Raw genomic sequence first — 17,332 nt, 5'->3', positions numbered from 1 at the left:
ACAAATACCTGTTTAAATGAGCATTGTTCTCAAATGTGATACTCTAGGTAACAAAACTTGGGTTGCTTAATAGATTTGTCCAATTATATCCTAATAAAAAGGAGGACAGATTCTTAACTGTATCTGTGCAGATATCTCTACTGCCATGAAAGGGTGACTCACTAAAGAGTTTCTGAATTCTAAGGGTTAGAAAGCTTTAAAAATATTTTTAAAGCTTCATTTTCGTTTACAAAAGCAGAGTTTACTAAAGTGTTGTGGTTATAGATAGCTTAAGACGAAAGAAAACAGAACACTAAAACATTGTCAACAATATTCCAGTCAAATAAACTTTCTATAGTCAGTTCATTCAGTACTATGTGTGTAGTTTTTGTTGTTGTTTCTCTGGAGCTTGGGTTAGCTGTCTGTTGTTATGAACGTTTCTGCTTCTAGAGTAAAAAGAGTCCTGGAAATTTTTACTTAGTCCAAAGATGGTCTGAAAGTTGTTCGAGAGATGTCACCAAAAAGCCTTACCGATATTTTATTCTTTGAAGTGTTAATAGTTACAACTACCTGGCACAATTCTTTCCACAAACTCTGAAAGTTTTTTGTTGAAGACACAAACTCTCGCTTATAGCTTATAGGCAGAGCTTTCAAGAAAACATCAAAGTAAAACAAAAGCTCTCTGTGGAAAACAGAGACTTAATGGCTGTGGTTAATTTGTTACTCTAATTCATAATATGAAAATGGAAGAGAGTAAAATTCTCTATTGGGGTATGGTATGTAAATATGTCATAAAAGTTTTGATCAGCATTTCCCCTGAGGGTAAAAATATAATGGACAGTGAGGGCATTGACACATCTCCAGGGACTTCTCACACCACAAAATTTCTGAAATATTTACATTAATAACATGTTACCTAAACAGACTTAACCTAGGAAAGGATAGGTGTCTTTTTTGATTTGACAATTTTTCCCATGTGACTCTTAGAATAGTAACATATAAAACAAACCTAATTCTTCCTAACACCTCTGTTTTTATAAGGTGAAGCAACAAGTCTTTTTGGCTTTCTTGAGGCACTCTGGGAAATCTCAAAGATAGGTTAGTATAAAATATTGTAAAAAGTTTTATATGGTCTATATTTAGGATATGATTAGGAAAATGCAAAATTGAGAGTTGTTAGAAGATTCGGGGCTTGATAAAAATAGAATCGTGGGTACCTGAGAAATAATATTTGGTTATCTATTTAATCAAAGTAACATTAAAAATAAACATAGAAGATAATATGTTTGCTGATTCATAAGTGAGGAAGAACCTTAATTACTTTTTTTTTCTTTAGATAATCAAGGAATAAAAAAGTGAGCATAAAGCACAGAAAATTATTCTGGTAGGACACAGCATTTCTACTCTTTGCGCACACTGCACAGAAGGTATGGAATAGCCTTTCATATTGAAGATAAAGGTATTAATCAGTACCTCAAGGAAGCAAGCCCATCAACATTGAATGAAATTTGCTAAAATTTAAAATGTTTCATAGCTTCTTTTCAGAATTGGCTGTTATAAATCAAGGCAAACAAAATTCACTTTCCAAGTTAGGTCCTTCTTTATTTTCTTTCATGTTCTGGAATAAACAGACACTTCACTAAGATCCCCTTAGAGGTTAGTGGTTCTCTCTAAGGGGATCTGCGAGGTCACAACAATATTTGTAACAATACTAAGATGTTATTTGTATTATTGTGCAATACATTAATCATTGCTATTTTCAAATGTATCAGTAAATAAGTATTTAAAATAATACCTCGGTTTTAATTTCCAGTATGGTAAACATCAATAGCTATAATCCATATAAAATAAAAGCTCTTTGGAGTCCTCAATAATTTCTAAGAGTGGAACGGGGTCTGGAGACCAAAAAAAGCCCAAGAATCCCTTCTTTGGGATGAAACACTTTTTTTTTTTGGACAAATAAATGCACATACTCAGTTGTACTTCTCTGTCACTGTTGCTCCTAAGGTAGCCTCAACTGCTCATATTGATTGTACCTTTTAGCTAAACTAATTTCTGTTTCACAGAGAAAAGTTAGAGGTGGGTAATTGAGAACTGTCTGCCACACACCAGCATTTTAGCAGACTAGCAGAGCTCTTGATCACACACAAGACAACTTTTTATAGCCATATAAATGCCTTTAAACCTTAAAGAGGCAAAAATCAACACTTTCATTAACATGACCCAGAACTATAGCCTGTCAATATTAAAATAAGAAGCAAAAGTATATAAACTTAAAACTATGCTTAGTAATTAATGTTTCAGTATTTTATCTTACTCAGATTTTTTCCTAGGACTCTAATAATCATCATTTAGTTAACTCAATTTAATATCAGTCCAAGGCTTTAGGTTACCTAAAGATTTTGAAATTACCTTCAAGCTGCCATGCTACAAAATAGTTACTGTTGAAGAAAAATTTTGCTAGAATATTGATCCTATTTATTAGAACATAGAAAATTTTCAAAATTATAAACACTGTATGGGATTAATTTTAGCTTATTGGGTTAAAGACATAGCTTTTATTTAAACAAAATTTATTAATCTGTTTACCAAAGATTTTCCTTAATTATGCAAACTTGGGTTCTTAAAAGGTCCTGACTTTGTTTTTATTATTTTTAAAATTTGTTTTGTAATGCACATTTAAAATATTAGAAGTTCAGTTTTTTTATTCTCTGAGAAATTTGGTTTAAAGACAATGAAAGGCCTGGAAATGGATAGTGGTGGTACTGCACTATATGAATGTACTTAATACCACTGAAATGTACATTTAAAAATTATTACAGTGGTAAATGGTATGTTATATATATTTTACCACCAAAAAAAAAAGACAACGAAAGGCGCAGATAACTAGGTAAGATGTCCTAGATAAGGATATCAGCAATCTTTCTTTGCCTTTGGTAAGCCTTCCACCATTTTTCCTCTTAGGAACGTTATTACAAGAGAGGTGAGATTTGGATGTTCAGAGCTAAAGGTATAGTTCAGATTGTCTATAGATAAAGATGAGATGCAAAAATTTGGCCAACATTTGAATATTCACTGTGGAGAACAGTCGTAGATAGGGTTGAAATATAGCTTTTGGACATACTCTTTGTTTTCTGATGTTTACAGGTTAGGATATCATATGTTTTATAAATGAACATTAAAAAAATTATTTCATTTGTCACAAGGAGATGGGGGCTTACAATTTTTCTGTTTCCCTTAGCAGTAGGGCAAGCCCATTTGGTAGGAGTTTTGGCCAAACTACATTATATTTTAGTGCTTTACTTTGTGATATATTTGTCAAGTATTTGCTAAAGTCAAGGAACTCTTAGAGTTGGGATGGGAGAAAATAAAAAGATGAATAAGATACTTTATTGATTATCTAATTCTGTTTAGCAAAAAATTTCTAGATTTAGCAGCTTAAAACAACAAATATTTATTTCAGTTTCTGGGGGTCAGGAATCTGGGATTAATTTAAGTGGTTTTAGCTCGGGTTTTCTCACGAGGTGGCTGTCAAGTCTGTAGGGACGGCAGTCATCTCAAGTCTCAGCTGTGGCTGGCGGATCTGCTGCCAAGCTCACAGGTTACTGGCCGACCTCAGTTCCTTGTTGGCTTTGGCAGGAGGCCTCAGTTCTTTGTCACATGGTCATTTCCATAGTGCTGCTTCTGACATGGCAGGTTGCTGCCCCCAGAGTGAGTGATGAGAGACAAGAGACAGAGACTCTTTGCAGTGACAGTGTTTTGAGAGAGGAAGAAGAAAAGTTTGAACATAAAGCAATTTGGAAAAGAATAAACAGTTTAAAAATTCTAATAAGGTCATGATTTTGAATACTCACAAACTTAAGATGATCCCAGAAATACTTAGAAAATATACTGAAGAAATTTCCATTCTAAACACATTGTATATATTTCACTGGTATAAGGTGTGTGTGTGTGTGTGTGTGTGTGTACAGGAAAGGTTCATATCCGTACTAACAGAAGGTTTATTTTCATTCTTAAAGATAGCTGCTTTGCTTGACTTAAAAAGTCATATTAGGATCACTATTTCAAAGAAAAATCTTAAAATCAAGTTCTATTTAGGATCACAAAATATGGTATCATATTTAAAAGCCTTAAATCTAGTACTGTGAATTTAGTTCTAGAAAGTGAATCAGGACACTTGGTGATTCTAGGTTTTTGTTTTGTTTTTGTGGCCACCCATGGTGGGAGTGGAATCAAATTTTTAGAAAAGTTAAAAGTAAAATGTAAATAATTCTCAATTAAAACAATCAAGGGAAAAATACTGGACTGGTAGGCTCCTCCTTTTGAGTCTTTAAGATTGTATGAAATATGATTCCCTTCTTCCTTTTTACATTTTAGATTTTCTTAAAATGAAATTACTGTATATGCCATTCAATACTTGACTCTCACTATTTAACTGTTAAAGTATTTGCTTCTGCTTCCTGATTCTACCTTTGTTACCATAGAAACAGAAGCAGACTAGGGAACTTTTAAGATGGCCAGTAACTGAAATTAATGTACATTCTAACTCATCACCTGTAGTTGTTGTGTCCCATTCCTACTCTTGTTTTAATAGAAATAAGCAGGCGACATAAGGCCTGTTGACTAGGAGGCCTTAAAAAAAGTAGAAATGACTAACCGATAGACAGACACCTTTATTCATCACCTGTGTGTGCTCCCCCAACCCCGTGAGGCCCCCAGGACGATAGTCAGCCCTGCTTCAGCGGTACCTGGCCCCTCAAACCTGCCCGCCCTGTGCCGGGGTTCGGCACCAGCCCCTAGGAACATATGCTGAGGCCGTGGAGCGTGTGAAGAAGGCCAAGGTGAGGCTGCTGCCCACCTGGGCAGACGCTGACCAGCGCAGTGCTCGTGTGCAGGGGCTCGGGGTGGAGGGGGCACAGGGCTGGGTCCATACTGAGCCCCGAGAGGCCCTCACACCCCCACCCACCCACAGGCTCCCACAGGGAGGGAAAAAAACCCCGGCAACTTAACTCCTTTGCTTCAGACTTCTTCACTTGCCTAGAAAGCTACACTATGATGAAAGAGCTTTTCTAATAGCTTGGGAAAGAGATTTTCATTCTTGTGAAACGGTTAGATCACTTTCCATTTCCATATTATTATACATTAAAATGTTTATAATGTGCTTTTCATTTGTAGGTATTAAAATAATACATGTTTTTCTAGGGGATGAGTTTTGATATTATTTTGATGTTAGCCTCCTGTGGTCAAAATTTTTTTACATGTTATTTAAGTGAACCTTGAAAAATAAATACAGATCTTAAACTCTGTAAGAAGGTATTAAAATATTATTAAATTTAACCAGACTGTTATTTGTTTATCATGTCAAGAAATAAATGTTTTAAAATAGTTAAATTTTAGGAAGTTCCCTGGCGGTCCAGTGGTTAGGACTCAGCGCTTTCACTTCCAGGGTCAGCTTCGATCCCTGGTCGGGGAACTAGGATCCTGCCAGCCACATGGCATGGCCAAAAAAAAAAAAAAGTTATATTTTAAAATGTAAAATGTCGTGTTTTAAGGCTAGTTAGCAGCTTTTAAAACGTGCTTCTTTGCATTTTTTGTTTTCCTCTTGAAATGTAGATAAATCTGATAATGTCCATATTGGGAATAGGAATTATTAGAGATTGCTAGAAGTTTGCTTCCTTCATTTTTTTCCCCGTTTTTTTGCAATTAAGAAATAGCATACCTTTTGGAATTTTTTGCTTTAGAAACCTAAATTAAAGTTTCCTTCCTCTGGTTGTTGCCTTTAAAAATTTTAATTCTTATATTGAATCTATCTTATAGATTTATTTTTTGTTTAGTTTTGGAGAACTTTTACTTGGTTTTCCTTTGAGTGGTTGATTAACAAAACAGTAGTCCCTAGGTTGGGCATTGTTTCCAGGACCCCTGTGGATACCAAAGTCTGTGGATGCTCATGACCCTTATATAAAATTGCATAGTATTTGCATATAACCTAGGCACATCCTCCTGTATGTATGTGTATATATATATATATATATTTTTTTTTTGACTTTAAAATAACACCTATTTTATTTTTGAGTTGGGGCACAGAATACCAAAACTGGTTGATTTCCTTCCCCATGATTCTCCTACTAGCCATTAAGATAAGCCCAAGCCAAATGTATCACTTTTAAAAAATATACTGAGTTAGGACATCTCTGCATATTGTGTCCTTTCTTGGGAGTTAACTGATGTTTATGAATCCCGGGAAGGCTAGTTCTGGGAGGGATTGTGGAAGGTTTCCAGTGACAGCATCAAACATCTCCCCTATCAGTGTGAAGATTGTGATGTATCATTATGGGATGATCTCCAGCCAGTTATCTCGACTCTCTGGGTCTCGGTGTTCTCACTGGTTAAAATCGGATGCCTGTATACTTTAAATCATCTCTAGATTACTTATAATACCTAATACTATGTAAATGCTATGTAAATAGTTGTAAATACAACATAACGGCTATGTAAATAGTTTCTGGATTTGGGGCAAATTCAAGTTTTGCTTTTTGGAACTCTCTGGAATTTTTTTTCCAACGATTTTTTGATCCTCGGTTGGTTGAATCTGTGAATGTGGAACCTGCAGATATGGAACCTGCAGATATGAAACCTGTAGATACTGAGGGTCAACTGTAATTGCTTCTTGCTGGGTGACCTTTGTTAGGGTATTGTCTTTAAATCTGGTTCATTCTTAATTCTTCTTAGACTACATGATTTTTAGCGTCCAGTCTTCTATATTAATGGTCTTGTTCTGAACTATTTTTGATTGTGCTTCCCTATCAGTTAAAATTTTTTGGAGCATAGATCACCAATATATGTACATTTTTAATGAACTACATAAATTTAATAATATTCTAATATAGTATGTAGGATATATGATGTACTAATGAATATAAATGAAAATAAAATGAGATAAAGATGATATAAATAGGATCCTAAAATATTTTGCTAATGATGAAGACTTTATATTATTAACCAGTTTCTCAAAGTGCATTGAACATGTAGGGGGGTAGTTGTTAACAATAGTAGATATCTATATTTCAAATGATGTATTGTTAAACTCATAGTTATTTTTAGCTGAGGTCATCCTTGTTTTTTCCTCATAATGTGGCTGATAACTTGGAGCAGAGGCATCAGCTTTGGCATTTTCATGTTGTCTCTTGTGACTTTATTACTAGTATTATATTCTGTCTTAGTCCGTTTAGCCTGATGTAACAGAATACCATAGACTGGGTGGCTTGTAAACCACAGAAATTTATTTCTCACAGTTCTGGAGGCTGTGAGATCAAGATCAGGGCGCTGGCAGATTCCAAGTCCTGTGACAGCCTGCTTCCTGGTTCCATAGACCATGGCCATCTTGTTTTGCTGTGTCCTCATGTGGTTGGGGGAGCAAGGGAGCTCTTTGGGGCCTCTTTTTATATCGGCACTAATCTCATTCATAAGGGCTCTGTCCTCATGTCCTAATGTTAGCTAGCAAGGGGTCACTGCCTGATTCACATAGTAGCCAGTACTATGGTACAGGCTTTTGAGAAAAGAAGAAGCTTTATTGTGATGTGAGCTGGCAAGGCTCAAATCTGTCTCTAAGATCTAGGGTTCGGTCAAGCTTTTATGAGTTAGCTGGTAGGGTTGGTATGTGGATCTTCCACTTGGAGAGCTTTGGAACCTGGCCATTTATGGTAAAGGGGCTTCAACATCACATCTTCCTGGACGATGGACCCTTTGCTTCTGAATGGGTTCTGGTGTTCTCGTTCCGGTCATGTCCCGGTCCTTTGGTTCCATGGAGCGGGGGGATAAACTTTGGTTCCAGGTGTATTTGAGGTCAAAATTCTCTCCTCTGCACATGCTTCAGCTGCATGATTGGTGGTTTTGTTCTGTAGTCTCTTAAAAAACAACTCAGTTATCCTTCTAGAAACAGGATAGGGTCAGTTTGGGCTGGTTACACTAATTATCTCCCAGAGGCCCTCCCTCTTAATACCATCACATTGGGGTTAGGATTTCAATATAAATTTGGAGGTGGTGGTGACACAAACACTCAGACCATAGCATATTTAATGCATTACTTTTTTTTTTTTTTTTTTGCGGTACGCGGGCCTCTCACTGTTGTGGCCTCTCCCGTTGCGGAGCACAGGCTCCGGACGCGCAGGCTCAGCGGCCATGGCTCACGGGCCCAGCCGCTCCGCGGCATGTGGGATCTTCCCGGACCGGGCCACGAACCCGCGTCCCCTGCATCGGCAGGCGGACTCTCAACCACTGCGCCACCAGGGAAGCCCAATTATATATTTTTAAGTATATTTTTATCATGAAAAAGGGAGAAAAGTCACTATATCCCACCTGAATGGCTAAAAGGAAAGAGCTAAACAGTATCAAATGTTGGCAAGGATGTGGAACAACCAGGACTTTAATACATTCCTGGTGGGAATTATTATTTCCACAGTCATTTTGGAAGGAAAATAGCTTGGCAGTATAATCAGAAGCTGAACATATGCATATATTCAATTCCATTCCTATGTATATGCCGAACAGAAGTTTATGTATATTTTTACCAGCAGATCTGTATATAAATGTTCATAATAGCACTATTTTTAATAGCCCAAAACTGATAATAGCTTAAATCAATAACAGAATAAGTTGTAGTATCATCACACAATGGAATACTGTATAGCAGTGAAAATAAATGGACGATCGCCAGGAAAGTCATGCACAAACCTCATAAATATAACGTTAAGGGAAAGAAACCAGAGTCAAAGAGTACATACTATGTGATTCCAGTATGTAAAGTTGAAAAAGCAAACAACATTCATCTATGGTGTTGGAAGCTAGGGTAGTGGTTACCCTTGAGTGACTGCAGGGGGGCACTTCCAGAGTTGCAGTGATGTTCTGATTCTTCGCCAGGTGCTAGTTTCGTGGGGTTGCTTATCTTGTGAAATGTCATCGAGTGGTATGCTTACGATGGCACACTAGCTAATACTTGCGGTTCTGATTGCGAGCTAATACCTGGGCAGGGAACGGCTAAGTCTAGATGAGAGTGCTTGCGGTTCTGATTGCTAGCTAATACTTCTGTCCACTGAATAGCCCGAGGGGACATGAGTCCTGTTCTTGCTATGTTTACAGACCTTCAGGGGAAATAAGCGTTTATAAAAAGAATAGGGGGATAGTGAAGGAGAGCTTCCCAGACCATAGTCTGACTTTGAGCCATGGCCCTGGGGGGCAAGCCAGAAAGGAGTGGAGGCCAGATGCAGCACTGCTGTTGGCGCTGAGCATGTGTGTGAGGTGGGGCTGCCCTTGTCTGGACACTGGGTCTCAGACTGTTGCACAGCTGACATCACAAAATCCACTGTGAGGCTATGGCTGGGCTTCGGGACCTAGAAATTCCGACAAGACACCATGCATTCTCAGATTGTTTGGTTTTTTATTTAAATTGCAGTAAGGAAGCTGAAATGGGCTCTCCAGGGGTATTTCCCTGAGCCCTGGTCCCCTTTGCAGCTCCCAGCTCTAGGTACTATTGATGGGCTTCAACGGTCACTGGCTACACGGTCTCAGATGTCACACCTCCAGTGATCTCCAGCCCCTGGCCATTCTCTGCTGTCTCTACGATGGCCTCCATTCGGGTCCCTTCCACTGGCTTCGCCATGATGCTCACATATTTATCGCGTGAGGAGGCCACTGTCTTTGTAGTAAGCCTGGCTCTGACATTCCTGAAGAAAGAGCTGATCCTGCTGAGTCTCTCGGTGGTGGGACCTGAACTCGCTGTAGATGAGCTCCTGCCCGATTTGTGCGAGGTCCTGGACTCGTTGGTGATGGGAGCACGGCTGATGTCTTTGTGAGCAGTGCCCTGCTCGCTGCCCCCCGGGCTGCCGTGGCCTTTGTCCTTTTGGTCATCTCTAGTGGCTCTGCGGCCGCCTGAGCACGGGCCAGCTGCTTTCTGGATGGTCTTGTTCCCCGCTGCCTTGTGGTGGCTTTCCACTGAACTGCAGAGCGAGGGTCTCGTAAGAGCTCTGTCCTCTCCCCAGTGCTCCCTTCTCTCCTTTCTTCCCTTGCGGGCCTGGGACACCCTCTGTGAGCTGCCATCCTGTTCACTCACTTTGCCTTCCTGTGGCAAGGTTGAGATGAGGGTCCCCTCGTCCTCCTCGTTGGCTCTTCCTTCAGCAGTCTTGCCGGTAGGTTCTGCTCCGACCACAGTCACGCCGGCCTCTGGGGAGAGACTGGTGGATGTGCTGGAAGCATACCCTGAATAGTTCGCGGCACCTGCCAAGCATACCCTGAATTTTTCGCAGCACCGTTTTCCTGCTCCTCAGGGATGTTCTGGCAGTGCCCCCAGTGGCTATGTTGGTTTTGCTTCCTCCTGGACCGTTGCTGGCTGTGGCTGCTGTGGCCATGCTCTGCTCTTCAGGGGCAGGAGACTTGATCACTGCCACGCTCAAGGCACCCGCTGCGGTGCCTCCTGCCACCCCTGCTGTCTCCACCTTTGTCGTTGCCCGCGATGCTGACGCTTTGTCAAGCACTGTAGGTTTTGCTTTTGCGGTGGCCACATCGGGCATGGTGTCGGGCTTGTGGGAGTCCAGTTGGATCCCCTCCCCCCCAGCAAAAGCGGCAGACGTGGCCCCGGACAGCTCAGAGCACGTGTGGAGGCTGCAGATGCTCACCTCGTCCTGATCCCACTTTCCTTGGAAATCCTCCACTGCTGGGCTCCTGCCGTCCTCCTCCTCCTCGAACACAGGCAGGCCAATCATGTCCCAGGCTGGAACGGCATAGGTGCGGCTGTAACTCTCCACTGGTGGTCGCAGGAGGTAAATCAGCTCTTCCCAAGAGGTGAAGAGGTCTTCCTGTGCGTCTGGAGGGGCACACAGCTGCAGGTACCAGGAGCGGCCAGTGGCAAACTTCACGCGCAGCTGTTGTTTCTCGCGATTGTGAGTGGAGATGCTCACGAACGTCAAGGGAAGGAGCCTGGTGAGCTCTAAGGTCTTTGCAGGCTCGTGGCTCTTGCCCTTGGCGGCCTGGCTGTGCTCAGCGTGCTCTTCACAGTCGGTGGCCCATCGGGCCACCAGCATGGTGTCTGGGAGTGGGAGGACGGGGCTGCTGGATGTGATGCCCACGGTCACCATGCAGACACAGTTGTGCACGTCAATCAGGTCTCCCCTCTTCGTGATCTGGATAAAGTCGCTCTCGAATATCGGTGCGTACTTGAAGATGTCATATTCACCATTGCGCAGTTGCTGCTGCAGCTTCCCCGTGGTGGTGTTGAACAGGCCCACCCTGGTGCTGCTCTGGGCCGTGTGATACGGGAGCAGAGAGTCCCCACTCATGGCTGCCTTTGATCACGACAGGCAGCGCGGTTAAGGTGGGCCCCTGGCTCTTCCCTCCCTCGGCCTCACTGGCAGAAGAGTGAGCTGCGGTGCTCGTAAGTCGGCCCTACGGCAGGTCTTCCAAGCCCGCCCCACAGGCCCCCAGCTTTGCCTCAGGGTCTCCCAGAGGCAGGGGTGTGGGTAGGGGCACAGATGATCACAGCGGGGATGCTGTAGGGTGCCTGGACCCCAGGCTGAATCTCTTCAAGTGTGTAGAGAGGTATGGTAGGCTCCCCCTCTGCCTCCCCTCACTTCTGCTTCTGGCTTTTTATCTCCCCAAGAGGCTGTGGTGAACTTCAGTCCTAGTGAGAGAAGTAACCACTTTCTCAGCCTAACCCCCTGGCACAGCCTATTTATCCTCTGGGCCCTTTGTGACCTATCACTGTCGCATAGCCCTTTGCCTCATTGTGACCTATCACTGTCACATAGCCCTTTGCCTCATCCCCCAGCTGCCCCCTCAGGGCAGGGCCCCCATCCTCTCCCAAAGGAGGGGGAGGACATGTCCTCCCGCGGAGGACAGGCCCGTCCTGCCAGGGACTCAGGTGCGTACCGAAATAAAAATGTCTTCAACTGGGAAAGTTTTGTGTGGGTCCTTTTTCTTTTCCTCCCCCAAATTCAGCTACTGGATGAAATCTGTAGGAATGTAAGATGATGGGATAAATTTGAACCATTTAAGCTCATGGTTTAATTGTATCGAATAACGTAGAGTTGGCAGTTGCGATCCTTAGTCTGTCCTTTCATAAAATCTCAGTAAACGTTGACGACGGTGATTTTTAATAATCACATTAAAAATTGCTTCTCCTAGGCACCATGCTGCATTCTTCACATATGGTGGTGAGAATGCACTGAGTTTGGTACTGTTAACTACTGTTCCCAGTTTATAGGTGACGAAATTGAGGTTGTATCTCCTGTTTAAATTCCCAGAGCTAATGGTAGCAGAGGCACTATTTGAATGTAGGTCTACCTGATTCTAAAGCCTTTGTTCTGAACCACTACAGTACTTAGCCTCACAAAGAAAGCTTGGCCCAGCCAAATGTTTTCAAACTGGACTGATATAACTACCTTTAAGAGGACCTATTTGGTGCATTATTAGAAGTTGTGTAATTAATTTTATGTGTGTATATATGTTATGGAGAGAACCCAAGACAGCAGTTGGGCTGACGTGGGGATTAAATTATCCAGGGGATCACTCAGATCCTCCCTTCCTTTATGCTTGTGCAAACAGCCTGTGTGTGGAAACCTAGTTATTCTTATGACATGTCTTCCCCCAGTGAAATGGGGGGTGAGTAGCCTGAGATGTAAGCTTTGATTCCAAGAGCCTGCCAGATGCCGTCCTGTAGTAACCTCCCTACCAGGCAGAAGTGGTTTGGAAGCCTTGACACCTGTGGGGAGCATGTACCATTAGACATCCTGCCTCATTGCCACTCCCACAGAGCTAGTCACAGAACAAGTGATTTCTAAATTGTGACTTGAAAGTTCTGAGAAAGGCCCTTGCTGCCAACTCTCTTATCTCCAGTTTGATGTTATGCTTGAAATCCCACCATAGAGATTCATTCCTTGAAGATAAAGGCTATCTTTCTGTTAAAATACACATACCTGTCCCTCAACAGATGCCTGGATAAGCAAAATATGGTCTCTCCATACAGTGGAATATTGTTCGGCCATAAAAAGGAATGAAGTACTGATATATGTCACAACATGGGTGAACTTTGAAAACATTATACTCAGGGAAAGAAGCCACATATTGTATGATTCTATTTATGGGAAATAGCCAGAAGAGGCAAATCCATAGAGACAGATATTAGATTAGTGGTTGCCTAGGGCTGGAGAGAGCAGAGAATGGGGAGTACAGGATTTCCTTTTGTGGTGATGAAAAATTCTGGAACTACATAGTGGTGATGGTTACACAGTATTGTGAATGCACTGAATGCCACTGAATTGTACACTCTAAAATTACAGTGGTGAATTTTATCACAATCACACACACACACTCCTGCTCATTTAATAGATGGGTTAAGAGCAGTTATCTTTTCATTGTTCCCTGTCTCAGGGGAAATCATTCAATCTTTCACCATAAAGTATGTTGTTAGCTGTAGTTTTATTTCAGAATTGCCCTCTGTGAAGTTTAAGAAGTTCAATTCTATTCTTAGTTTTCTGGGAATTTTTATGGTGAAGGATTATTGATTTTTTTTCAAATGCTTTTTCTGCATCTATTGAGCTGATTACTTGATTTTTTTTTTTTTTTTTTGGCGGTACGCGGGCCTCTCACTGTTGTGGCCTCTCCGGTTGCGGAGCACAGGCTCCGGACGCGCAGGCTCAGCGGCCACGGCTCACGGGCCCAGCCGCTCCGCGGCATGTGGGATCTTCCCAGACCAGGGCACGAACCCGCGTCCCCTGCATCGGCAGGCGGACTGTCAACCACTGCGCCACCAGGGAAGCCCTAGCAAATTTTTCTTATTTTTCGTTACTAAAATTTTTTTTTGAAGGTCTAGTTGGCTTCATTAGGCAATTCATGAATCAGCCAGCATCCCATTAGCAACTAGAAGGGCACTCCAAGGGGTTGTACGAAATGGAAGGGTGGGGCAAGGGAGCTATTAGCAAAAGAAAAGAAAGAATTACTTTTAGACCAGGACATCTTTTTGAAGTCAAGGGAAGGCAGGGATTTTTTAGGTGCAGATTGCTTCTTTTTCCTCTGGGGGCAGGGGGCAGGGTTGGGGCGGGGTGCAGGTTGGATGGAGAGGGCCCATGTGACAGATTACCTCATTGCTGCCAACCAGAAAATTCTAAACTGGTTGATTAAGATTACATTTCTGGGGAAGAGCATAACTGCAATTGTCAGGTATTAAGTCTAGGTTTGGTAAAATTATGGGCTTTTGCACAAGTGATGCCATTTTGGGCCAGTGGTTTCCTCTTTAACAATTCCCTCCCCTTTGATCAGACTCTCAGCTTAACAGAGAGATGTGATTAAAAATTAATGTATTAGTGTCACTCTCAGCTACTGATCCTTGGCGTGGCATGAAGTTTTTGCTTAATCTCTATGACATCTATGGGTCACAGTTCCAGGTTCATGAATTTTAAGTTGGTCATTCTTTTGGTTACTTTTCTGACATTACAGTCTTAGGGATATCATTTGCTTGGCAGTTGGCTGCTGCAAAAGCATTTAAAATTTTTGAGAGAATACAGTGCCAGGGAGATTATTTTGATTTAACTATGAGCAGGATAATTCCCAGTGTTTAGAGTGCACTTCAGAGCCCTGGTCTGCAGGACTCAAACCAATCAAAGACCCCCTTGAAGGGGGGTCTTGGAGTCACCCTTTTAAGCCAAGTGGCTTGCTCAATGGTCTTACGTAACTGAGTTTTAACTTTCCCAGAAATGTCAATCCAGATACAACGGGGGGTGGTGGCCCTAGCACCTTCTTGCTTAGCTAGAAGATAATCAGTGGCTATTATATTTTCAAGAACAACTTTGGCTAGAGAGTGTTAGGATCTTTGCTGGGCAGCTAATGCTTTAGCAGCAGCGGATTCTGCAGTACGTTCAAGAGTTAACGAGAGGCTTCTGATTATATTCTCATTCATATTTACTCCTAACCAGGGAAATATAGCCCTGCCAAAGGAAGCGAACCCTGTATCATGAAAATCCTCCTGGTAGGGTTTTTTTTTTTTTTTAGAACAGTGAGTGGCACAGTTAAATAACCTAAGAGGCATTGCCCAGCTGTGCACTGGTCATCTAAGCATTCATAAGCCCAAGGATAATGATAATCACAGACAAAGATAAATCCTATCAGGGCACAATTGTCCATTCAAGCCAGGAGTTAAGTTCGATTTTCTTCTAGCCTGAAATAAAGAGTTATTCTAAATCCAAAGATTACTTCCCTTAGCAATGGCCTGGGAGATACAAATGAGGGTATTATCTTTCCAGGCCAATGTCAGAATAAAGGAAAGAAAGAAAAAAAGAAAGGGTTTCATGTTTAGCTAGAGTAGGGAGTCTTGATCCGGCATCTTGGGCAGAAGCAGTCTACATCGATATCAGCTACTTCTTTTCCTCATCAGTTTGATTTGTAGGTCTCCATTGTTTATACAGGACCAGGTATCAGGTGGGGCCTTTTTCAGCTGTGAGATGTGTACCCAAGGCTCAATACTTTCTAGTTTTGCAGCAGTGTCAGTGGTTAGGAGCAGTTGGTAAGTGGGGCTCCAGGGTTGACTTTATTCTTGGTGATTTCCAATCAGAAGTGTGGGAGAAAATGGGAAACATTAGTTTGGTGAGTCTAGCCAGATATTTGAGGAAACTAGAAGAATTCGGATCTAGTCCAGTTTACAGGTATATAACAAAAGCTCAAGGGCAGTTAACAGGACTAGAATCTAATGTCTACAAAGGTGCAAACATAATTTTTCTCTCTACAATTACCCCACTTTTCCCCAAAGATAATCATAGTGAAACAAATTTGTTTATATTAAACTTGGCCTGGTTTATTTATAACTACAGCAAGAATACTGATTGACCATGTAATTTCTTTTTAAAAACTGCTTTGCCTGGGACCTTGTAAGCAGGGTTCCAGGTTGATTTTTCCAAGCAGTTCATTGAAGCTGTCTGGTCATATCTGAGTCTATGCACATCTCTCTCAAATGTGACATTCCATTCAAAGCCTTAGTAATATAGCCCATGTATCCCCCCAAATTGGACTCTGTATGATTTCATCCTATATTTAAATAAATTGTTTAGTCTTTCTTTTGCTTATGTATATCTCTTTAAGGTAGAGAGGCTAAATATTAAATCTATACCTCATATACAAAGAAATGATTTTATATTAAATTTTTTATTTTACACGTATTTTAATTTTTAGTTTTAAAGATACACAGCAACATTCTCTATGGAGTAGATTTATTTGCAAATAAAGTTGAACAAAGTCGCAAAGTTGAAATAAGCAGGAGTTATCAAGGGAGAATTATTCACCTAGGGGGCACTTTCAAGCATGTTGGATGTATTGATTCCATAGTGACTAAAGGGCAGCTGTTGACACTGAGAGTGCAAGGCCAGCAGTATTAACCATCTGCAAGGTTTGGAACAGCCTCACTCCAATGAAGAATTGTCCCATCCAAGATGATAGTAGTAACTGTGAAACACAGGGCTAAAGTTGTATTTTAGAGTTATCATTTGTTAGGAAGACTCACAATTAATTCATAGATTATTTTTTCTATATTATAGATTAAAATTAAAGCTCATTTACATATGTTGATATAATGGCAAAGTATGACTGTAAAAGGTATTTTCCTTGCATTGGCAAATTGTTTTTGCTCATAAAATTCATTGTAGCACTGAGCAACTACTATTGGTAATTCATTTGGCCAGGTGCTGAGACTATAGAGATAAATAACAGTTACTTTTCTCCCTGTTCACAGGCTAGTAGGAGGGAAGAGTCATATAAATAATTACAATAAAGTATGATAAGTACATCAGAAGAATTAGATTTAATGTAAAGAGGTAGCTCTGAGAAAGGTAGCTCAGAGGGGTAAGGTTTTAGGGAGAAAGTCATCATATTGTTAAACTCTCTGAGGGAAAGGACTGCCTGCATCTTTTCATCTAAAAGTTACATATTTACAACACATGTCACTGGACCTTAAACTTGGTAGTGTAATCATAGTCAATAAATATTAGTGATTAAACAAGTTGATATCTTAGCAAATTTTTTTTTTTGGGGGGGGGCATGCCATCTTAGCAAAGTTTTGAAGAACTAATTGAAGTATGGCCAGGTAGGCAAAGTGGGAAGGGACAGGCAGGCTTAAGGAACTCGGACATTGTAGGAAGTGTTAGCAAATAACGTTAGAAGATGAGGCTTAGATTAGATAAGCAGTGAAGAAGCTTGCAGGTGATGGGACATCATTAAAGTTATAGGTTTGTTTTTGTTTTTGTTTTTAAATATTTATTTATTTATTTGGTTGTACCAGGTCTTAGTTGCGGCGGCGGGCTCCTTAGTTGTGACATGCGAACTC

At 41.2% G+C, this 17,332-nt stretch overlaps 2 protein-coding genes across 20 annotated transcripts in view; one reads left to right on the top strand and one right to left on the bottom strand.

Moving 5' to 3' along the window:
* The window catches only part of BAZ2B (bromodomain adjacent to zinc finger domain 2B), a 398,760-nt gene that overhangs the window by 112,436 nt on the left and 268,992 nt on the right, over nt 1-17,332 (top strand). The window lies entirely within an intron of this gene.
* Nucleotides 9,530-11,306, bottom strand: LOC125964948 (Golgi associated RAB2 interactor protein 4-like). Its single transcript, XM_049712028.1, has 2 exons — nt 10,262-11,306; nt 9,530-10,230 (listed from the first exon to the last, which is right to left on the bottom strand). Exons 1-2 carry the CDS (start codon nt 11,304-11,306, stop codon nt 9,530-9,532), a joined length of 1,746 nt encoding a protein of 581 aa, XP_049567985.1.

This window comes from Orcinus orca, chromosome 7, assembly GCF_937001465.1.
Source record: "Orcinus orca chromosome 7, mOrcOrc1.1, whole genome shotgun sequence".
Classification (NCBI taxonomy): Eukaryota; Metazoa; Chordata; class Mammalia; order Artiodactyla; family Delphinidae; genus Orcinus; species Orcinus orca.
The sequence above is the reverse complement of the archived record's forward strand: the minus strand, read 5'-3'. Positions and strand labels throughout refer to the sequence as shown.

Bases quoted from the DNA above. Each gene is read 5' to 3' on its own strand.
- LOC125964948 (XM_049712028.1), bottom strand. From the start codon at position 11,306: ATGAGTGGGGACTCTCTGCTCCCGTATCACACGGCCCAGAGCAGCACC. The intron at 10,231-10,261 runs GTATGCTTGGCA...CGAACTATTCAG, and splicing joins GGTGCTGCGAAAAATTCAGG to GGTATGCTTCCAGCACATCC.